Below are 25107 nucleotides of genomic sequence, written 5' to 3'. Positions count from 1 at the left end.
AGAAAATGTAATAAAAATAAATGAATAGGGTTGAAAACAAAAAAATGACCTATATATAAAAGTCACATCCTAAAATAACTTGGACACATGAAAAATAAAAGGGTAAGCAAGCTGCAGGAGAGAAGATGCCAATTTACCATGAAGGATACCCGTGAGTTTCTAATCAACAGAACTAGGGTCCTTTGCTTAGCTTGGTTTCATTCTCCTTACCCTGTCTGTAAAAAAAATCCTTTACCATTTAATTTCCTTCTCTTCACTGAAAATTTCTTCTTTTCATCTGAACTATATCACTAGGAGATGTCTCTTCTACCCTGTCCATCTTTCCTTTCTCTGGCTGATACCAGCTCAACACAAGGTTGACATGAGGGAAGCCATATTGTAGAAAAGAAAGGCTATTGTAACTTTGAATGACCTCTAATTAACTAACCCAGACATGCTCTGTGGATTTTATGGCCCCTCCCAGCTGCTATAAGTTGATAACTTCGTTCTTTTGAGTTCCTTAGGACAGTGATGGCCCCCAGGCAGAAAGTCTATGCTGATAGCCATCATCAATGACAACTGAAAGATCTGGCTATAGGGCGTTGCTCCAGTCTTTGATGCATATCCAGTAAAATAAAAGACTATCAGGAACTAAGAATAGATGTCTGCCTCCACGTGGAGATCAAATGGATACCGCACCCTGAGAGTAGATGTCTGTCTCCACCTGGAGATCAGATGGATGCCCCCACCCTGAGACCAGATGCCTCCCCTACCTGGAGATCAGCCCCCTTATACAACTGGCCTGTAATCTTTGTTCTGTAAGATGATTCTTTTGGACATGACTCAGCCATCTTCCCTCTTGCTAGCAAGCTGTAATAAAAAGTCCTTTCTCTCCTACCATTTTGCCTCTTGACTATTGGCATGTCTTGCAGCGGGCAGAAGACCCCTTCCTTAGGTGGTATCATGGCTTTTTCCATTCTTCAGCTCCTGGTTCATCCTCAAAAGGGCATAACCTGAGGATTTATTTCCAAGTTTTTCTTTCGCCTGGTTACGTTTTCTTTCTTGGAGAACGCATCTACTCTCATAGCTTTAACTTGTATTCAGGTGGCTCTCATTCCACATTTTTTCCTGAGCTCTTACTCCCATATTTTCTGCCTGATCCATCCCTGGCTTTCTCAATGTAGCCAAATCATGCTGACATCAGATCAAAGCTGCTTTGGCAACCCAATATCTGCCTCAGATCTTCCTCATGGCATTGGTGACCTTGCAAAGGAAGCTTGGCCCCATCCTGCCATCTACCTTCAGCCTCTTCTCAGCCCTAGGTGTTATGGACTCCTTAGTTTGATGAACCTCTAACTGTGGGCAAGAGATTAGCTTCCTGCCAGCCCTGGCGCTGTGGTTCTTGGATAGATCTGGTGAGGATTACTCCTTCACTAGCTATGTCCTGACAGTTCTCTCAGCCTCTATGTCTGGGGGAGGGAATCAGACAACTTCTATCGTTCTGTAAATGGTTGCATCTGGAGCTTTAAAATCATTTAAAATTTAATTTGACCTCATTATTTTCTCCTTAAAATAGCTTTCTTTTCTATGTACCTTATTTCTATCAACTAATAGCATGAATATCCTTATCACTTCAGCTAGAAACTCTTGACTCACTTTTGATTGTGCTTTTATTCTGTCTGCGATCTTCAAGCTCCCGCCCATTCACTATTAATTCTTCCATTTCAATGGCTTTTAAGTATTTCTATTTTCTCCATTTCCGTTGTCCTTTTTGTTTTTTTCACACTTAAATGCAAGTGATAGCTGCTAATTTCTCTCCCAGCTTTCATTTATTATCTCATCCAATGAAGACTGTATATCACACAAATTAATTGTTCTAATATGTAGCTTTGATTTTGTCACTGCCCGGCTCATAAGTCTTTAGTAAGCTTCCCTTCCATTAATGGAAAATTAAGATTAATTTTAATTAATTAAGAAAAATTAAATTATTTCGGGGCTGGCCCCGTGGCTTGGCGGTTAAGTGCGCGCGCTCCGCTACTGGCGGCCCGGGTTCGGATTCCGGGCGTTCACCGACGCACCGCTTCTCCAGCCATGCTGAGGCTGCGTCCCACATACAGCAACTAGAAGGACATGCAACTATGACATACAGCTATCTACTGGGGCTTTGAGGGAAAAAAAAAAAAAGGAGGAGGATTGGCAATAGATGTTACCTCAGAGCTGGTCTTCCTCAGCAAAAAGAGGAGGATTAGCATGGATGTTAGCTCAGGGCTGATCTTCCTCACACACACACAAAAAAAATTAAATTATTTCTTCCATTATATTATATATAATAAAACGGGTTTCATAAAACCATATTTACCACATTTCCTGTCTACAAATGAGTTTATAAAGACAGCCTTAATGTATTCTTTTAAATAGCTGACATTTATTGAATCAGACATAGTTTAAATCATGTCACACAAATTCATGAAGATACCATGAATGTTTTTGACCCTGCAATTTTTGGATACACTTCCTCCGCCAATTTTTTCTACCCTCACTTAAATTAATCCTCTACGTTTTTTAAAGTTGAATTCCTGACCACAACAGGCTCAGACCACACAAGAACACATTCATTTCTCCATTCTCTGAATAACTACAGCATTTCTTGGCATCTTTTATATTCACTATCGTGGCTTTATCTCTGTCGCTATTTTGTCATATTCTTATTTGTTAAGTCTATAATAAACGTTTTCTTATTGATTTATTCATCCAGTAAGTATTATGAAGTATCTATGTCATGCCAGGCACATGTTTGATTGTAGGTCTACTGCCTAAGTATTACCACCATTCAAGAATATGGAAGAACCATGAAGCGGATAACAACAAGACTAAGAGTTACTGTGGCCTGGCTTTGAAGGTGTTAAGGCCAAGAATCCAGATCATGAGAAGCCAAGATACTTATTCAGAGAGTCTATTCCCATTTCCTCTGACAAGAAATTCAAAATAAAGCACATCATTTAAGCCACAAGGGAAGCCTATGGGTGAGTCCCAGAGTCTGTTATATTTCACTCAATTAAATATTAATATTTCACTCAATTCCCTTGGAAACCTCTCTTGTTGAAGTGTATTGGGATCCTAATCCTATGAGGTTTATTCTCCTCAAAAAAAAGTGGTGCAAATCCTTGAGGCACCACTGGGCGAACACTTCTGTAAAGGCTAAAAAAACCCCTAAACTTTATCGATATTTCCATTTACAATTAAAAAAAAATGCCCCCTATAGCTCTGGTAAGTACAATAGTTTCTTAATTAGAAGAGCAACATTTACATCTGAAACAGTTAAATCTAATATTGATCTCAAGTAATGGTAACAATATAATGTTCTTGAAAAGAATCTATAAGCCACAAAAAGGAAAGTAACACACATTCTTAAAACACTTAGATAAGCTTTTTCTAGACACTAATCATGTATAAACTTCCTCATAAAACCTTCCCTTTTGTACTCATTTACACTTTCAAATCTAATTACAACCCATTGTCATTTTAACGATCAAATCCCAACCGTTTCCTGGTGTGCTTTCTTTCTAATTAAGTATTTGAGACCAAAGGGACTCCGGCTGCAGCTACATCCTTCCCAGTTTTCACAAGCTGACATGCATCATGAAAATACTTCTTGATTATTTCCCTAACAGCTTTGATGTGAAGGAAAATAAACCCCACTGAGCTGTGTACATTGCCCCCCCATGCTCCAGGGTCAGCAAATGTGGTTAGTAGGCACTCATCTTTAAAACCAGAGTTTCGCCTACATTGCTAGCAATCACCTAAATCAATCTAGCATAACAACACAAGCCAGTATGCGGTGAGTGATGAAAAATAGATCTGTAGAGATATCAATGGAAAATAATACAGATCAGCCATATTATCTGGAGATAAAAATATAATCTTATAACACTCCTGGCCCAGAATAGTTTTAACTGTTGGACACAAAGCAAGCCAGCAGCAAATCATGGATAAAGGCAATTGTTTTCATTCTATTGTTAAGCCCTCTGCTAATAGATTGCAACTGAATGACAATTTGGAGGGTTCAGCATTTTGACAAGATCACCGTAACTACCTGGCCTTATTTGGTGACATCATGACATTTTAATAACACAAGGTATGCATCACAGAAAAGAAAAATTCACCATCTTTTTTCCTTTCTAGAAATCAACAAAACTGCCCTTGACTGATTGAGAAGGGTTTTAAAGTCGCCTGTGAAAACACTTTAAAAATAATTCCTCAGGTAGCTTGTCTGAACTCTAAAAGACTAGTATAGCTCTCAGTATCCCAACAGAGGGGAAAAAAATATCTCACACTTGCAATTATTGTTCCTTTGTAAAAATAAATTCTGAAAAAAGCATAGTGAGGATACTCACTGATTTTTAAATACAATTACTATTGAGCACCTACAAGATCTTTTTTATGGAGAATGTTTCATAAATCAATATCAAAACTTCAAAAAAGAAGTCTTCAATGTCTAAATAATTCTCACTATTATATGCAAATAAGAAAGTTTTCAAAATTGCTAATACTAAATATGTTTCAATTACTGATTTACTTTAAACAAGAATCTTATAAATTTCTAAAATGCATTAAATGCAAAGAATGATACAACAATCAGAAGGTAAGACTTCATGGGTCCCTCATATTTCACATTCTTGGAAATGAGCAAAGTGTGAACTCCATTTATTTCTCTCAATTGTTCCATGTCCACGTGCTCACAAAGGACACCATTCTGTCAGACATTTACCCTACCCACAATGAGAACTCCTGTATCATGGGGTTTCACCTTCAGTTTCAGAAAGAATAAAAATATGCAAATGAAAATGACACTTGCAGTTTTGTTTTGAGAAAGTCTGGAGTGGAAGTCTCTGGTGAGCAGAAAGAAAAGGTTAGCAATTTTTAATATCCAAGATGATCAGTCATTCACTATTCACATCTCTGGTGAAATACATAATGTCAACGATGTCACAAAGGCAAGCAGAAAATAAAAGTCCTAGCAGATTTAATTCAGTGGGGAAAAAAATGCCTGAAAGAATTTTTTTTGTCTTCCACTAGAGCACTTTAGTTTTGCACAACATGAGTTTTATAATTCTTAATTTATATTCAGCAATGATGCTTTCTCTGGCTTAAAGACTTTACCCAGTTTCTCCATCTGATACTTTAAAGGATTTTGTTGTTGCTATTTTCTGGTTTAAAATGGATGGTTCTCACTTCATTCAAAAGAAACATGACGCCTTGAAGAAGATGTGGGCAACCTCCAGAGACGAAAATTATTATTGCTGAATAGTAACAATATCTGCTGTATGAGGGTACAGAAGCTGTGCTAGGCATTATATATGAGACACCTCACTTAATTCTCGCAGCCCTCAAATGGCCAAATTGAGACTTGGAGATATTAAGAAATTTTCCCAGGGTTACAAATAACTAAATTTCTGAAAATCTGGCACATTTTTTCAATCCTGAAGAGCATAGAAATAACCGTTAATTTATTCACTTATTCAATTATTCAACAAATGTTTCCTAACAGACTACTAAGTACCAAGCATAGAATTAGATGTGGGAATATAAACTGGAATAATTTTTGATTTCTGTCCTTAAGGATTTTACCTTCTAGTTTGGAAGAGAAACCACTAAATAACCATGGTGTTACCATAGATACTTACAGCCCCAAGTAGTGGAACTGACACAGGAGCCTTAAAGGATACGAAACTGAAGGAAAGGAAATTGAAACTGTCTTCTTCTAATTAATAAATGTTTACAATAGTCACAGAGTAGAAAACAGGAGGTAAGCCCATCCAAAAAATACTTGTTTTATATTAATGGCACCAATATAAAATAATAAAAGCAAAAATCAATCAGAATACTTTTGAAAATTGGGTAATATAATATTTATCTTCTGAAAATTTTCATGGAATTGAGCTTTATTTCAGATTGATGTAGGTGCAGCCAAAATGCAATGATGCATATTTAAGGGACCCAATTTGCAGTAATGATTGGAAATCTCAATGCTGAATATTAGTTACACCAAAAAATTGCTAGTGTTTCAAGGATCATAACTGAGTCTGATAAAATATATATTCAGTAACTGAAATAAGCACCCTCAGTATTCCAATTGAATGACTGGCATCCACCTTTCATGTACTGAAAAGCCAGCATTAGATATTCAACGTTAAGAACTACTACTGGGAATGCAAAACTAAGTACTTCTTCCAAAGAAATATGGAATTTGAGCCTGGTAAATTTCCATAAAAGAGCTTCAGCGTGTAAAATCAGAGCCTTCTCTCTACACAAATACTCTAGATTAAGTAATTTAACTTCCTTATAGAACAGACAAAGACAATTTCTCTCACATTGGTGGAGTGATCTGAACGTTAAACCAAGTACCGAGGTCACAGGTGCCACAGGGGAAGTGAGGATTTTGCCATCCATACCAAAGACTTTGATTTCTGTCCCACATAGTTGAACAGCAGGCCTATTTTTAATCTCTTACCATTAATGCCATTGCGCTTAACACTACCTTAAATTCTGTGCTAATGAAAATTTCTTAGAAATATGAGTATTTTAAGATGCTGTGTTTGCTTACACTCACTTAGTACAGTGTGTTATCATTTCTATGTGCAGCTCTATTTTTCCTTTAAGATTGTCAGTTTCTGGAGAGCAAAACCTGATGAGCACAATGACCAGTATGGAGCTGGTGCTCAAAACATATGTCATGAATAGAATTGAATGGGTATTCCTAATTTCAAAGTAGTTTGTACCTCTGATAGTTTGTTTAAAAAGCAAACAAACCACCAATTTCACGATCACCATCTCTACTGGTGAGTTCAAGGCTATGAAATTTTGCCTATCACATTTCCCAAGATGCAATAAGTCAGTTTCAAAGACGTTTTAACACACTCAAGAAAAGAAGCTTCTGAGGGAAAGGTCATTGCTTTCATGTTAGCATTATTATTTTTCAAGACCTTATAGTCACAATAGACTTTCTACAGCTTGTCACAATTGAAGCTGAAAAATGTTATGGCTGCCATTCACCTTTTGTTAAATACATAGCATTACATAAAGTACAATTATATTAGCAATATACAACAGAACTTCTAAATCACTTATAAAATTCAGATCTTTTTCTATTTTCTTTTCTAAAATTGTTTATTTAATACTTTTAAAATTTTTCTTGCCTATATCAGCTACTGACTTATAGGGTGAGCTCGCTCAAAGTAAAAAGTTTAAATCTTCATCATTTGGCTATTATGAGAATAAATAATTAGTATTTATAAAGCACTCATGTTATTTATAGAAAGCATTTTTATATAATACTATTACTTCTATATGCTATTTTTAATACATTAAGATAATAACATTAAGAAAAATTTACCTCACTTCTGCTATAATAATGTTTCAATTGAAAATCCTCTATCTCGAAAGGCAATTTGTGATATTTCAAAAGAGGTAAAATTCTGAATAATAAGAGAATGTATCAAATATGTTCTAAAAGCAATATTAAAATTTTAGTTTACCGAAATTAACACACTCAATATAAGTATTATGCCATATGTTGATTTAGAATTTACCAAAATAGCTATATATGAATAAGATGGAAAATACATAAGGATAAAATCTATTTCAACTAAACTAAGCTTACATTGTTGTATAAAGAACCCAACTGATACTGATTCCAAATGTAGATAATACTTTCTACATATATTTACCATTCGTGCTAGATAAATTGATAAATGGTAAATTCTGAATTCTAGTAGAACAAAAAGCATATCCCTAATTGTCTAAGTTCATAATAATCATTTGAAATACGGTCTGTACCTGTGGATGCAACAGGCAAGAGTACATAAAATGCATGAGAATGGATCGAGTGAAACTCACACAAACTGTGCTGTCTTAGGAACTGGGTCATTTATGAGTGTTAAAGGTTTTCCTCACTGTAGTTCAGAGTATTAATCAATGTCTTCTACTTACGGGAGGGTCTGCATCTTCAGCATAAATGGTTGTGACAGGTGTACCCTTGACAGCATCTGGTGCCACCATCCCTTTGTAGATTCGTTTACTAAACACTGGAGCATAATCATTCATATCCTGTAAAACACAATTAAGAGTTTAGTGCTTCACTTGAAACCGGGTTAGGTACACAGTTACTAGACCGGCTCCAACTCTTCATATCACACAACCCATTTGCCATTGTCAGACTTCCATCCTCTCAATTCCATTACTCTCACTTCAGAATGGCACCCAAGAGGAAATTGCCAGAGTTCCCATAAAATATTAATGTGTGTGATATCAATCGAAGGCCATTCCACTTGAGGGAACAGTCTGTCATCCCCTACCCCTCACCAGATACACCTTTTAGATGCTGGGGTGATGCTTGAAATTTTCTCTGAAAATACTTCTAATGATATGATGTAGTTCTGAACTTTGAAAACAAGTAAGAACAAATCTTATAAAAAGTGCCATTCTATGAGACAGGTGTAGAAAACTGTTGTTGTTGTTGCTGTTTTTTTCAAAAGCTCTTTAGTGTTTCTGTTGCAACTGCAAATTCTTTATATACTTAGCAAGTGGTATGATTAGAACATTTCAAATGCAAACTGTGAAATATCCTTTGCTCCCATCTTACATTTTACAAATGTAAAATGATTAAAGGATGTTTTCTCTATAGCACACTATTATAGTGTGCTAGGACTGGATGTTCTTATAGACAGAAAACAATGTTAATTTACTCAAGGATTTTTTCAAAATAACTTCTACACATCTTTTTTATTTGCACAACGCAGTGATACAAGTGCATTTTTATCTATGTAGCATCACTCATTAAATATTTATCAAGCTCCTCCCATTTTTATGACCCAATGCTAGGCACTGAGGATACTGTGATGACTCAAGAAAAAGATGTCCCTGACTTCCTGTCACTTAACTGCCATTTGACAGGTAAAGAGACTGATTCCACAGTTGGGTTAGTGACTTTGCCTAAATTAACCTACTTATTTGGCAGAGCCAAACTAATAAATTTGGTCCCCTGAGAGTAAGACCATTTTTTTCCTCAGCCATTTTATATTTTATGGAGATGAGTGTATCATTTTTTTCCTCAAAAGTAATGCTCATTAACATGGCTGATGTATATTTCTTAAATTTATTTATTCTAAAATAATCATTACACCCTGAATTCTTCTGGGTTTGTGGGTCAAACATATTTGAGCCCAAAGCTAAATTTGTTAATCATCTTACCCTCCAGGTCATTTTTTTCTCACTTGCTATTAAAAACAAAAGCAGAAAATTAATCTTCATAGTCTTTGATATTTGCTCTGATACAACAATTTTCCTGTACAATGTAAACTGGAAACACACTAATTAACTGATTATAAAAGCACTTTTTGCCAAGAGGTCAGGATAATTATCTATTACAATCAAACAGAGCTCACTTTGTGTTCACAATACAGTTGACTTCTGAGTTGTGAACATGAAAAAACCTGCAGACTCTGACACGAATTAGGAGGTGTTGAACTGTAAGCAAGACTGAAAAATAAAAAATATTTCTTCTGTTTTGATATATAGTATTCACAACCTCTTGCACGAAAAGGAAGACTTCATTAATAAATTATGAGTTTTAGAATCTGAACAAGTAAACGAACCTAGGAAGCACTGGTTCTCTATAACGAGGGCAGCGTAGGGTATTGATCTCGAGGTTCCAGACAGGGGGTAAATATATAAAACCCTTTCATGCACACTTCCTCCTGCTCTTTTCAAGAGTGCCAATTAATTTAATGAGTGAATCTTGTAACCAAACAGGTAGAAATCCTCTTGCACCCCTAAATTTAACTTCTGAAGGTTAGAAAAGGAGCCCAACATTTTCCTGTACATGAGTTTCCAAAGTTACATAAACTCAGTATATTCCTATAAATTTTCTTCTTTTTTCCCCCAAAGGGACATTTAAAAGCTTGATGCTACAAGGTACATTTTGGATAATTTGATTCTTCAGGAAAAAAATATGTGATTTTCCAGGGATGTCAATACAGTTGCTAATAGTGCTGAGTACAGTGGCCTTTTGTTGCTGGAAAGTATTCACTAGATTCACCTTCTAATTGAATGCATAATGGACGTTTTTATAATCTGGCCTCACAAACTGATTAGACACAAATTTATGGCTGTAAATAACTGAAGGCTATTAAAAGATTGGTGTCATCCCCTTTAGTTTGCTTGCCATTGACGGGATGAAGAATAAATCAATACAGTTGTTGTAGCAGTATTTCTTTTTATGATACAATGTATACATTTTGGGATTATAATCTTTTATTGTGGCTAAAATATGCAGCCAGTTGCACATATTTCTTGCACAATGCATTATTTCAAATGAGAAAATTTATTGAAATGCAATGCCAACGAGCATAATCAATAGTTCATTATATTTATGCTCCAGGGATGTCTGAAGAAAAATGTACATAAATCCGCTTCTGTACAAATGCTCTATTATGCAGCAAATTAAGGATAAGCTCCACACTCCACACAGAAAGCAAGCCCCTTTCTGTTGTGCATTATTCCACTAGAGGGCACTGTTGGCAAAAAGAAACATTTCCTTTTCTGTCCTCTTGTTAACAATTTTGTCATTAAGACCCATAATAGTTTCCTTTCTGTGGTTACAATTTTTGTTGCTCTAAACAAAAGTTACTTTTCTTGTCTCTATAGGGTATTCCGAATGTTACCACCATTTTCAACTAGAACACCACCATGCTCTTCTTAGGGAAAAAAAAAATGGTGTACTAGTAAACTTATAAGTTGTTTTTCCATGTATCAAGCAAATAAAACTGTGCCTGAAAGTACAGTTAGCTAGAAGCAAGAAAATGAGTTCCATTTATTTATTGTCTAAATTAAAGTCTAAAATAAGCACAGAAACCATTTCTAGTTTGCAGACCACAGAGTAGATTTAAAAACTTTTTTTTAATGAGCATACCAGGAAAACAGGAATTTGCTGGTGAGATTACAAATTAACAGCAAGTTCTCCATAAAAAGTAAAGGGACAGAGGCTTAGCGGTTAAGTGCGCACGCTCCGCTGCTGGCAGCCCGGGTTTGGATCCCGGGCACGCATCAACGCACGGCTTCTCCGGCCATGCTGAGGCCGTGTCCCACATACAGCAACTAGAAGGATGTGCAGCTATGACATACAACTATCTACTTGGGCTTTAGGGGAAAAATAAATAAATAAAATTATTTAAAAAAAAAGTAAAGGGACACAGATAATAAAAATTTTCATTTTCTGGAATCACGGGTAAAAACAGTTCTGCGTAAGAGACTTTTTCCTGATAGAAGAGTATTAACTGGTTATACTCTGAGGATGAAAATGTAGAGCATGTGGCCCTCCTCTTAAACTCTCACTCATGCTCTATGGGGAGACACAGACGGGTCCCCCAGTGAGTGAATGAATTCCATCACTACCGGAGAACTGTCTAGCGTTGGCACTCTCCACGTAGAACTGTTTGGCTGTCCTGTGCTCCGAATCCCTTGAGGTTTATGGAGCTGATACCTCGTCTTCCTTGGCAGAGTACCCCACTGATTTCTCCTCCGCCTGTTACCAATTCTGTTTTCCACTACCAGACACTCAATTGCTATTTCTCATATTTGCCTTCTGCTGTTTGGTCCTCTACTTGTCTTTTCATCTTTTCTGAATTCTTTCCCTTCTCTTGTGCTTTTGCACATAGGGTCAAAAAAGGCCCCATCTCCAGGCAAACAAATCTTTCTTTTTCTATTTTGTACAAGGCTCTCTTAAACACAAATTATAAACTCATCTCAATTTTTGGGGGGGATCAAAATCTATACCAGAGGCTTTCTTCTGAGCTCCCTAAATTTGTTTTTATTTTGTTTGGGTTTTATTTCTGAGTTTTGATTCTTGGGAGGAAGAATATCCCTGATGTAGAGGTAATCAAAGTTATGCTTTGCCACAAGTAGCAAAATGTACAGTATGGCTCCAGAGTTAGAAATATTGATGGAGCTCCTACTGCGCATTAGGCAGTACTTTAGATGTTGGGGGTTCGCTTGTCACCAGGAAAGGCATAGTGCCTGCTGGTACTGAGCTTATAGTTTAGTGTGGAGAGCAAAAATTAAATAATATTGAGTGTGATGAATGTTACAAAAGAGGAAGTACAAGGATACAATGAGAGCATATGGCAAGGAGTTTAACTAAATTTAACATAGGACGCATCTCTGTTATCTGAGAAACTGCACCATGACTCATGACCTCTGTCAAGTAAAACAGTCCTTCAAGATTAACGGCTACATTATAGGAGGATAACACCGTGCAATGTTGACGAACCCACTGATTTAATACATAATTCCATTCCCATCTTGTTTCCCTGTTTGGGAATGGTAATGTGGGTAGAAAGGAGCCGATAAGTTTTTGGAATTTTTTCTGAGCCTTAACACTATAGTCAATTGGGAGAATATGTGCATATTCTGAGCTAGAATCTTTGAGCAGATTCTGTCTCACAGTATCACCCTATTTCAAACTTTCTTGCATGTGCATAATAATTATTATATGTGTGTGTATATGTGTGTGTGTGTGTATGGTTTATTTTTACTGTATGTCAGGCATTTTGCTAGGTGTGTTAAATTGATCATCTCAATTAATTTGCCTAAAATATGATAGCTATTATTATTATTTTAAATATAAGGAAACTGAAGCTTAGATAGATTAAGTTGCTCATGGATATCCAGCTAATAAAGGACAAAGCTATGACTTAATTCTGGTATGTCAGATCTTAAAGGAATCATTCTGATATTTGCAGGTGAGGAGAAAGGGAACTGGTAAAATCATCAGAAGATTATATATCAGATGACTTGAGTAGAATTTTCATTTAAAAATCCACACATAACTTTTTAAAGATCTCTGTCCAAAATTATTTTACATTTTTAAAATTCTTTCAATTAGTTACTATACTTTTATCTTGGTAATCTGGTGAGTTTCTAAACATTGCATAATGCTAATTTATTTCGCTGAAGATAATTTTTATAATTATTTATAAAGCTCTATTTTGGTAAAAAGAGAGAGACTTGTAGCAGTTGTATTTGTACATTTAAAGCAATAACTTATTCAATAATTAACCTTATCAATAGCTATATTCACTAAAACCTAAAAAAGTTTTTCCTCAATTTTATTCTTTGGAAAATTAGTCCTATCAGAAGTTTTACAAAAAAAAAGAATCCCATAATTAATTTTAGGAAATGTGAGAAGTCACATTTTATTTTCTTGAGAGTCACAACATACACTAGCATATTAAAGGCTCCTACATGAAGGCCTGCAGTGTAGGAATCTGTTTATTTTTGTGTATCTCACTGTTTTCCAAATCTGTTTATGAAATTCTTTGTATATGAGACAGTCATCACCATCTTGAGAAGCCAGTGCTCTAAGAAATATATCCCGAGAGACCCTGAAGATATTGAGATATTGAAGGCACAAACTATTACTGTTTGGAACATTGTATGACTTTGGTGAATTAAACTTTTTAGAGAATATATTGAGAATTCCAATGCATCAAGAGTGCCTCCCAGTCTGTGGCAGCCAATTCATCAGGGTGGAGACAGCAGCTACAGAGATGATGAGATGGGAATGGTGGTATCCTTAGCAGAAACTGGTATCAACAGGACTTATCAGCATCTATTGCCCCCACTGGGAGGCAGTTCAATCTGGAGACTTGTGGCAGTAGCAAGCCTGGTCTTGTTTGCCTTGGCAAGCAGGGGAGAATGTGATAATCACTGAAGGGTAAAGGACTTAATTGTGTATACAGGTAAGGCACTTCCCTGGGACTCCCCAAAATCGGTGGTGATATCTGGGGAGCCATGAGAGAGACCCAGAGAAATATGAATTATTACTACTTATGAGATACTATTTTTAACTCTGGCATGGACCTTTTTATGTGTTTCTTCTAGTTTGGTTCTTTAGAGGAAACATGTTATATCTTAGTCATAACACTCTAGAATAGCAGAGTATGCAGATACTTTAAGAAACTATCTGACTGAGCCCCATGACAAGCTCTCCCTTATGTATTCACATTCTTTAAACCTGGCAGTGAATATATTAGAAAGAACACACTAGTGAGACTATGACAATGCAGAATAGGATCCAGGGAAATATTTGAAGGTCATAGTCCAAAACAAGTATTTTCTCCAGGGCCACCAGCCCAGGGAAAAATCAGCAAGTTGTAAAAAATAATGATCAGTCTATTAGACCATACTCCCCCAAGTTGGTTCATTGAAAAAATCTTTTATTCTATTTCCTCCTTCCAGAGCAAGTGAAGGAAGGATACTGTAAATCTTGAAATGTCCAGAGTTTCTGATTTGTTTGAGACCTGGACTACTTCTTGGTCTCTTAAATCAGAAACAAAATCAAGGCTTCGTTTGGTCTCTGACTAAGGCTCTGTTTGGTCTCTGACCAAAACAAAACCAAGACTCTACCAACACTGTCACCACAGAGCATCAGTGGCACATAACTGCTTGCCAAATGTCCATGGTATGGCAAATGCTGCCTTGGTACTGGGCGTTGAGTTGCTATCTAGAAAAGTCATCCTCTTTCCTATATTCTATGGGGGGAGCATTTATTTTCTTCCTGGAGAAGGAAACCCCTCTGAAAGGTGAAAATGCTAACTCCATCTTCCAGAACACACTCTATTTCCCAACAACCTCAGCCCTTGTGGTTTCTGTCACTTTGGATCCTTCCACCTATCCCTGCCTACTCTCACACCTGCACCCTCTAAGATAAGCAAACACAACCAGGGCTGTGTGAGGGATCAAAATTGGCCACCTCAAAATGTGTCTCTTTGGTATGAGGAATATTTTGAGTTGGTTACTGTTAAAAATTGCAGACTTGGGGGGCTGGCCTGATGGCACAGTGGTTAAGCTTGCGTGCTCCACTTTGGTGGCCCAGGGTTTACAGGTTTGGATCCCAGGCACGAACCTATGCACCTCTTATCAAGCTAATGCTATGGCAGGCATCCCACATATAAAGTATAGGGAGATGGGTACAGATGTTAGCCCAGAGCCAGTCTTCCTCAGCAAAAAGAGGAGGATTGGCAACAGACGTTAGCTCAAGGCTAATCTTCCTCACAAAACAAAACAAAACAAAACAAAAAAATCGCAGACTTGGGAGAAGTTCTGAAAAGTATAATTTACCCTCTGTAAGAGACATTTACATTTGTAAGGGGCATCTCCATTTGTAAAGGTATCTCCCTCTCTGTACTGGAAGAAGGGGGGATCACCTTATCTTTAGAAACTCCTATCAATGCAGAAGGTGAGGACTTAAATCTGCACAATAAACTTACTCTTGTTTACTGTGCTTTTCTGGTAATCTCTCATAACTGACTCTCCCCACCCCCAACATCCTCCTTTGCCTTTAGCTGAAGATGCTATTTAACCTGGCACCTTGGCCATCCTAGCTGAGTTACCCAGTTTCCTGCATCTCTCCCACGTATAGATGTTTTAAAGCTTTGTTGGATTTTCTCCTGTTATTCTATCTCATGTCAATTTAATTCGTAGCCTAGCCAGAAAGGACCCAGAGTGGGTAGAGGATATGTCTTTCTCCACTACAGCTGAATCCTGTCTCCTTCCTTCACAGAAGCATCTCCCTCACTCTTTCCTACTCCTATGCAGCCATTCTATTCAAAATTACCATCAGCAAAATGACTTAAGTCACTTGCTTATCTTAGACAAGCCCTTTACAAAGTCCTTTCAATGCTGTGCAGTATTGTACATGCATTTACATATTTCAACTATTTTGACAGTATTCAGCTTTTGGCTTCCTATAGAAAACAGACCTTTCCTTTCTGTGTATTTTCTATGTTATATATTACAACTCAGTTTGTAAGGGCAGATTTTTCTCTGGATTTTATGTGTTAAACTTTAGAATTTTATTTTTATTTTCCAGAGATTTACCCATATCATCTCATTTACTATTATCACAGATTCAACTCTTCTAGATATTCAATAAATGTACAATGAAAAAGACCTTGTTTATCAATGTTCTATAAAAACTTTGCAACAAAAATACATGTTATTTGTATGATCATCATTAGTTTTGTTTCAGATCCCTGAAATTTGACACTAAGAAAGCTCTTTGCAGGTGTCTGTGATAAAATTCTATGTTTTTTCTACTGTGAAAATATTTTTCCTTCCAAATATTACTTGAATTTTCCCATTCTCACTCCAATTTTAAATAAGTTAGATGGGCTAGACATTAAGCACTTGATATTTCTCTTTTTTCTTCTTTACAAAAGAAATTGTTTCTGTTCATTTTCAAAGAGAGATCTTCAAGATGCTTTCCCTGTGGTGACTGTTTTAGGTAGAAATATCTCTTAGCAAATACCATGCAATTATGTTATCAGCAAGACATCTTGTCACTGCTGCAAGTAAACAGATCAATAGCAGAAAATTTATAAGCTTGGGAAAGATCTACATTTGTGGAGAAATGAAAATTGTACTTCATTCTTTTCTTCAAAATAAACAAGTATGATATTTTTACGGGCCCAGTAGTAGACAATAGAGTTTTAAAGTTCTCTTTGCGATAATCTCACCTTGAGTGATCTGGAGAAGGGAATTCAAGCATCAATTTGCATTTGGGGAAATGTTCTGCAAATCTCATTATGCTTATATCATCTTGAAAAAGAAAAAAAAAAAACTGGCATTGAAAATGTCTAGAATTAAATATTGATTAAGTTTTGTTTTAAATGTACAATAAATCAGGGGGCCAGCCCATTAGCGTAGTGGTTAAGCTTGTGTGCTCCGCTTTGGTGGCCCAGGGTTTGCAGGTTCAGATACTGGGCGCGGACCTACACACCACTTATTAAGCCATGCTCTGGTGGTGTCCCACATACAAAATAGAGGAAGATTGGCATGGATATTAGTTCAGTGACAATCCTCCTCAAGCAAAAAGAGGAAGATTGGCAACAGCTAATCTTCCTCACCAAAAGCAGAAACAAAAAAAGTACAGTAAATCAGAAATAATTTTGTATAGGTCAGGAAGACTTGAGCAATGAATTAGTTTGACTTCTCTAAATAAGACAAAGCAATGAGACAACAAAAACTCGATCAACACTCTCCTATTTCTGAAGAAAGAATGAGCCCATTGGTGAGCAACTCCTTCCCACATGCTGGTGAGTGATACCTCTATATGAAAATAAAGGGGTGGTCAGGGAACAGGGAATCCATTTTAAGAGACTCAAGTCCCAGACAGAGAATGAGGCTTATTTAGTGCACATCTTGCTTGTTTAGACGATATTTTTGGACCCAATTTTACTCCAATGATTTCTTCTATCAAAAAAAAAAAAAAATCCAAGAAAATAAATCTAAACTGAATCCACAGCAGCCAAGTTAGAGTCTAGGAGGGTTTATAACTCTCCATTACTAACTACATCCGTCCTGAGAGAGAAGGTTGTACCATTTGAGTATCCATCTCTGGCTCTGGGAAGACTAGGAGTAAGCTCATTAGCAGCAAGTCTTTTCTTCCCTTATTGTCCAAAACACTCAATAAATGGACCATTTTTTTTTTTATTTTAAATGTTTTCAGTGTTCAATTCCACCAAACCATATGGGCAGGCAAGGATTCACCAGAGCAAGATGTCCTCAATGTTTCACCTGGTCCAGAGCCATTTTGCTATAGTTAGTTCATTTAGATCAGTCTCACCTTAGTCTTTTTCATCTTTTTCCCTATCATGACATCTTCATAACCACCAATATTATCATGTTCCTAAAATATTTATGTAAACAGATTTCTAAATTTCTAAATGTCGTAACACTATAGTGTTTCAAAATGTGAGATGAAGCCTCTCAGGCCCTTGGTGTTTTTGTGTTCTCCGTTGATTCTTCCTCAGGCTATTAGAAAATCATTGTCTCAGAAAAGAGAGATACAAACAGAAAAGCAGGTGACCCAAGAAAAGATTTTGACAGTTCAAATTCCTACTCTCAAAGAGAACTTAATGCTGAGTAAAATTTTAACTCTCTGAAATATACATTTCTCACTCCCTGAAATTGATCAGTTTCTTAGGATAGAGAGACACAAAATGGAAGAAGTAGGTAGAGAGTTATTGTGGACCCCTGGGAAAGAAGGAATTCAGACCCTAATAAAACTCCCCAGACAGCTTTAGGGCATCTGAGAATGGAAGGGACTTGTGTTCCCCTTTTCAAGGTAGTTTAGAGAAGACAGCAGGACCCCAGGGAAAAAATGGAATCTTATGTACACTGGCAGATAAGCCTAGGTCAACTGCAGAGAGAAGTCAGTGGAATAATCCCTGTGTCCCACTCTGATTGCAGGATTATCTAAAAACAAACAAACAAACAGACCCAAAGATCTTACAGTCAATAGCATTAGAGCATTTACCTACACGATAAATACAATTATGTTAATTACATATTGGTGAAATCTTTAACAATCTTCTATGTTTTATATCAATATTTTATTGTCTGAGAAAACTAATAGCATATATTAGTTATTTATCAGTTAAATAATCAAACAAAAACTCAAGAAAAGTGATGATTTCTTATTCCATCATTTACACATTGCAGTGCCCTATAAAAATGAGCATTGTAGAAAAGTTGCCTAACACCTCGTGTATCTTATAACCTTGTGTATATATAGCCCTCTATTGAAAGCAGCTTTCAAGAAGTGGAGTCATCCCCAGAGCCTAACTTTCTCTAATTCTAGGCAGAAATGCATTTATGATGCTTTCCCGTGGGAAAGGTGCTCCTTGAATCTGCAAGTTTAGTATGTGGTTCAGGTGACCTTTATATACACTAGTATTTGAGAACCGATGAATCTTTCCTAGTGTCTTCTTTTAAAGATGTACTTTAAAAATCACTAGAAACCCAAAAGGTTGAAGATGCCATGCGCTTCCAGGCAATCATTTGGCACAAGGTATTATAATGAATGGGATAGCAAATCTAGAGAGGTTAATAAAGTCCCCAGGGTCCCAGAACTTGAAATAATAAAGTCCCCAAGATCACAGAACTTGAAAATACTTGAGCCAGAACTTATCCTCAATTCCATCTGACTCCAAAGCTTATTTCATTCCAGAATCTTGAGTTCCAAACTAAACTCAACTAATTAGTTCTGGGGCCTTAGAACTCAATCTTTCTGAGTCGTTTTTTTCTTTTTTAAATTGAAAGGTTTGGATGAAGTTATTATCCATGGTGCTGTGGAATCTGGAACACACTGTAGTCTGGAGCAATTATGACTTGATTGAAATCACAGAGCTAATGGCAGACAGGCAGCCACAGGGTTCGAATTCTTATTTAGTGCTTCTTCCAAATTTACCTTTTATAGTTAAATGACATAGTTATTTCTCAAGCAAGTCTTCTAAATACTTCACATTCAAAAATCTATGTTTTGGGTTTGGTACCATTGTGTTATTATGAATTGCTGCCCCCAAATACTATAGGTATAGCATAAAAAACATAAGCTACAAGTAGAGAGCAAAGTAGGCCACCAGAAGTCATCTATATTCCTTACCTTTACTATTACTGTGACAGTAGCAATACCAGGTGGCATTGTTCCATAAATATCAAAGGCCTCCACTAGAAAAGTGATACTTGCTTCCTGGTCTGGAAATGACTCATAGTCCAAACTCCTTAAAAGGGAGAGCTCTCCTGTAAATGGATGTAGTGCAAAAAAGTGCTTCACTTCTGGGCTTCTTATCCGATAAGACACATTTGCTCCGAGGTCAACATCTTTGGCCTGTAACAAGTTAAGCAGAAGAAGGGTTATATCAGGTGTCTCCAAACTGGAGGAACGCGGGATTGATAGAAGTCATGTGTCAGTGCCTAGGACAGCCTGAATTTAATGATGACCAGAAGACATGTTTCAGAGAAAAGCACTTTTATTAAGTACTTTACCTGAGAGAGGGAGGAGGAGAGAGAGAAAGAGAAACAGGACAGAAGCAGAGACCCATGAGGTTTTGTTGTTGTTGATCTTATTACTATATTTATTTTACCTGAAAAATCACTAGTAAAAAGAATCATACCACAGTAAAGAAAATAAATGTCGTCATAAATGATTGCTTATTATTTCCTGCCTATTGTATAACCTTGAAAAATATTTTAAAATAAAATAAATTTTATTGAGTGCTTTCCATAAACACAATAGATTATTAAAGGACTATAAGAAAACTAAGGACATATAAGTAATAATTTCTTCTCACAAGAACGTTATAATAGATTTCTAGAGATCACTCTATGGTAACTCCCTTCATTTAACTAATATTTATTGAGTAGATATCATGCACGAGGTACTGTAGAGATGCACAAGATGAATCTAGACACAATTTTTGTCCTCCGGGTTACTGACTCAAAGAAGAAATATGACACAAATACCAAAATAGAAGGGAAAAAAGTGGTATGTCAGCTGAAAAGTGTTCAGAATTGGGAGTGACATCATCTAGCTGAAGGACAGGTTTTATACAAGTCTTGTAGGATGACTATTTCATTGAGCAGTACAGATTGGCAAAGGCAACTCTGGCAGCAGACACGGAATGGTGCAAGAATAGAATGGGGAAGATCAGGGTTTGTTAATGTGCATGCAGAAATGCAAACACCTCCTATGTGAATTTTAGTCTTGGCTCCCTCCAATCAATTATCCACATCACAAGTAGAAAGATTTTGTCAAAGTATAGATCTTATTATGTCACTTTCCTGGCTAGAATCCTGTATTCCATTCCATTTTGTATCAGCTCCAATCTCCTTAATATGGTGAGAAAGGACAATCTATTTTCCAGCCCTTGAGTCCCCACTCGCCCTCTTTTCCAGGATTTTGAGCAGGTTGTTTCCACTGCCTTGAATAATCTTTCTTCCTCTTTGCTTGACTAACCCTTACTTGCCCTCCGTTCACAATTTAGAAAGCAACTTTTGGGGCCGGCCCCGTGGCTTAGTGGTTAAGTGCACGCGCTCCGCTACTGGCGGCCTGGGTTCGGATCCTGGGTGCACACCGATGCATTGCTTGTCCAGCCATGCTGAGGCCGTGTCCCACATACAGCAACTAGAAGGATGTGCAACTATGACATACAAATATCTACTGGAGCTTTGGGGAGAAAAAGGGAAAAAAAAGGAGGAGAATTGGCAATAGATGTTAGCTCAGGGCTGGTCTTCCTCACAGAAAAAAAAAAAGAAAGAAAGCAACTTTCTCCGGGAAACATTTTCTTTGTTCTCCAGATTAGGTTAAGAGCTCCACCTGTGATCTCCCAGGCCGCTTGCATTGAGGATCTCTGTTTTAATTACCAGTTTACTTGCCTGTTTGCCACTCCAGATGGAAAACTTCATAAAGGCAGGAATCTTGTTCAAGTTTGGATCCCCAAAGTCTAGCAGAGGACATAGCATACAATAAACACTGAAAATATGCTTGTTGAATGAATGAATGAACAGATAAATAGAAGAATAAATGAAGAAATAATGGCCCTCTCCAAATAATGGTCTGATCAGAATCTACCTTTTTCAGATTTATTAATAAATAAATATTTATTGAGTTGAATTATGGAAGAAATACAAGTTGTTGAAATACATGCTAAAAAAATTCAGGATTTTTTGGATTGCGGGTTGAGGGAGAATTGAATTTTCTTTTTCCAAAATATACTTCATAGACCACTTGTGTCAGAATTAAAGGAATGATTGCTTACAATGTAGATTTCTGAGCCAACCTAACTTAATGAATCAGAATGTCCAGAGTTACTGGTAATATTGCAGTTGAGAAGTGAACAAAGAGGCTTGGATATAGAAATACTATTAAAAAGGAGAGTTAGACCTACAGAAGAATGCCAGTTGTGTACTGAAAGTGAAAAAAATATTACAAAATAATGGGTACAGCAATATCCTATTTTTGTAAAATATAGGGAAAATCTATACATATGTAAGTGTATATGCATATATATCACATATGTATGTATATTTGCACACACCCACATACATACATATTTAAATATATGTAAATATTTATTTGATCTTTGTGTGAGCAAAAAGATAAATGTGACAGAATACACATAAAAATTTACTTTGGAGGTATGAGGTGAGAGATTATTGACTTTCTGTTTATAACTACTGCATTGTCAATTGTTACAATGAAAATATAGCATTACTTTTGAAAATTAAAAAAAAATCTAAGTAGTGTTATTTAATTTCCTACAAGTGCACCTTTTCTCCTGTTTATTTTTGGTATATCTCTAAAGTCGGGTTGTCAGATAAAATATAAAACAGTATTTGAGAGATACTTATATTAAAAATTCACTCATTGTTTATCTGAAATTGAAATTGAACTGGGTGTGTTGTGTTTTTATTTGCTGTCTGGCAACCCTATTCTAAGTCTAATCTTATAACATAGAATTCATGAAATTTACGCTTCTTCCACACACCTCTATGTGAAGGAAGGTGGTCCCAGCTGGCAGATTCTCTTCAACGACGATAGTGTATGTTGAATTGGTGAACACAGGGCTGTTATCATCAATATCCAAAACCTTGATGGCCAGTGTGAGAGTTGAATGGCGAGGGTGTACCGCTCCATCTGTTGCCACAACAACAAGTTCATAGTAGTCCCTGACTTCTCTGTTCAGCTTCACTGCTGTGTAAATGCTCCCATTGGATGTGATGCGAAAAAGATTATGGAAGTTACCCAAACTGTAGTGTACTTGGCCGTTTATTCCAGCATCAGGGTCTGTTGCCTAAATGAAATTTAAAACAAAGGAATTCATGAAGTACATTTGTCATGCTTTTTTCTTGTTACAGTTTGTTATGTTGTCCTGCCGGAAGGGAATAGTTAATGAATTATGGCGTATTTCTGACTGAATATTCTTTGTTCTCTAGGGAGAAAATTAAAAAGATAATGACAATGTATTGCAAAACTCTAAAACGTGAAAAAAATACTATAGTTTAATACTCTTCATTCAAAATGAGCATAACTTATAAATTGACAATATCATTAGCAATAACAATATCACATTATGGCAGAAAACTTATATTAAAAAATATTGAATTATTCCTGTATTATCATTTCTTTAACAGATTTTGAATTCTAAAATTAAAAAACACATTTAGTTTTTAATTAATTTAACATAACCTACTAAGTGACAACTTAAGATTCTATAGTTTTTTTAATTCAAGCACTTTATATATATTACCTAATTTAATCCTCACAATGTTCTTATGAATAAATATAATTGGTCCCATTTTACAAATGAGAAAATTGTGGCTTATGGAATTTTTAAAAATTTAATTAATTAATTAATTAATTATTTTTATTGAGGTAACATTGGTTTATAACATTATATAAATTTCAGGTGTACATCACTATATTTTGATTTCTGTGTACATCATGTTCACCACCGAAAGACTAATTACCATCGATCACCACTCACATGTGCCCAGTCACCCCTTTCACCCTCCTCCCTTCCCTCTTCCTCTCTGGTAACCACCAATCCAATCTCTGTATCTATGTGTTTGTTTGTTGTTGCTGATTATACAGTATTTGACTCTCTCTGTCTGACTTATTTCACTTAGCATAATACCCTCAAGGGCCATCCATGTTGTCACAAATGGAAAGATTTCATCTTTTTTTATAGCTGAGTAGTATTCCATTGTGTATATATACCATATCTTCTTTACCTAGGTCGCTTCCATGTCTTGGCTATTGTGAATAATGCTGCAGTGAACACAGGGGTGCATGTACCTTTACGCATTCGTGCTTTCATGTTCTTTGAATAAATATCCAGCAGTGGAATAGCTGAATCATATGGTAGTTCTGTTCTTGATATATTTTTTGTGTGTGTGAGGAAGATTGTACCTGAGCTAACATCTGTTGTCAGTCTTCCTCTTTTTGCTTGAGGAAGATCGTCTCTGAGCTAACATCTGTGCCAATCTTCTATTTTCTATGTGCAATGCTGCCACAGTATGGTTTGATGAGCAGTGTGCAGGTCTGTGCCTGGGATCTGAACCTGTGAACCCTGGGCCGTCAAAGCAGAGCACACGAACTTAACCACTACGTCACTGGGCTGGCCCCTATTCTTCATTTTTTGAGGAATCTCCATACCGTTTCCATAGTGGTTGCACCAGTTTACATTTCCACCAGCAGTGTATGCGAGTTCCCTTTTCTCTACATCCTCTCCAACACTTGTTATTTTTTATCTTGTTAATTACAGCCATTCTGATGGGCATGAGGTGACATCTCACTGTAGTTTTAATTTGCATTTTCCCTTATAATTAATGATGTTGAACTTCTTTTCATGTCTGTTGGCCATCTGTACATCTTCTTTAGAAAAAAGTCTGTTCAGATCTTTTGCCTATTTTTTAATTGGGTTGTTTGTTTTTTTGTTGTTGAGATGTATGAGTTCTTTATATATTTTGGATATTAACCCCTTATCAGATATATGGTTTGCAAATATCTTCTCTCAATTGTTAGGTTGTCTTTTCATATTGTTGATAGTTTCCTTTGTTGTGCAGAAGGTTTTTAGTTAGATGTAGTCTCATTTGTTTATTTTTTCTTTTATTTCCCTTGCCTTGTCAGACACGGTATTTGAAAATATGCTGCTGGGCCGGCCCCGTGGCTTAGCGGTTAAGTGTGCGCGCTCCGCTGCTGGCGGCCCGGGTTCGGATCCCGGGCGTGCACCGACGCACCGCTTCTCCGGCCATGCTGAGGCCGTGTCCCACATACAGCAACTAGAACGATGTGCAACTATGCCATACAACTATCTACTGGGGCTTTGGGGGAAACAAAAAAATAAATAAAATTTAAAAAAATAAATAAAATAAAACAAAATAGAAAATATGCTGCTAAGATGGATGTCGAAGAACATACTGTCTATGTTTTCTTCTAGAAGTTTCATGGTTTCAGGTCTTACATTCAAGTCTTTAATCCATTTTGAGTTAATTTTTGTGTATGGTGCAAGATAATGGTCTACTTTCATTTTTTTGCACGTAGCTGTCCAGTTTTCCCAACACCATTTGTTGAAGAGACTTTCCTTTTTCCATTGTATGTTCTTGGCTCCTGTCTCAAAAATTAGCTGTCCATAGATGTGTGGGTTTATTTCTGGGCTCTCAATTCTATTCCCTTGATCTGTGTGTCTGTTTTTGTGCCAGTACCATGCGGTTTTGGTTACTATA

The 25107-nt window shown here is 36.5% G+C and overlaps 1 protein-coding gene across 7 annotated transcripts in view; it reads right to left on the bottom strand.

Moving 5' to 3' along the window:
- PCDH15 (protocadherin related 15) overlaps window positions 1-25107 on the bottom strand; it is a 1681754-nt gene that overhangs the window by 176417 nt on the left and 1480230 nt on the right. For all 7 annotated transcript variants that reach the window (XM_087432193.1, XM_087432194.1, XM_087432195.1 and 4 more), the window contains 3 exons: window positions 22368-22673; window positions 19484-19708; window positions 7969-8085 (listed from right to left, as the gene is read on the bottom strand). In XM_087432193.1, coding sequence (XP_087288319.1) covers window positions 7969-8085; window positions 19484-19708; window positions 22368-22673 — 648 coding nt within the window. The remainder of the gene's footprint in view (window positions 1-7968; window positions 8086-19483; window positions 19709-22367; window positions 22674-25107) is intronic.

This window comes from Ceratotherium simum, chromosome 6 (genome assembly GCF_057802395.1).
Source record: "Ceratotherium simum simum isolate JZ-2026a chromosome 6, ASM5780239v1, whole genome shotgun sequence".
Taxonomy (NCBI): Eukaryota; Metazoa; Chordata; class Mammalia; order Perissodactyla; family Rhinocerotidae; genus Ceratotherium; species Ceratotherium simum.
Note: the sequence above shows the minus strand (reverse complement) of the source record. Positions and strands in the feature narration are given on the sequence as shown.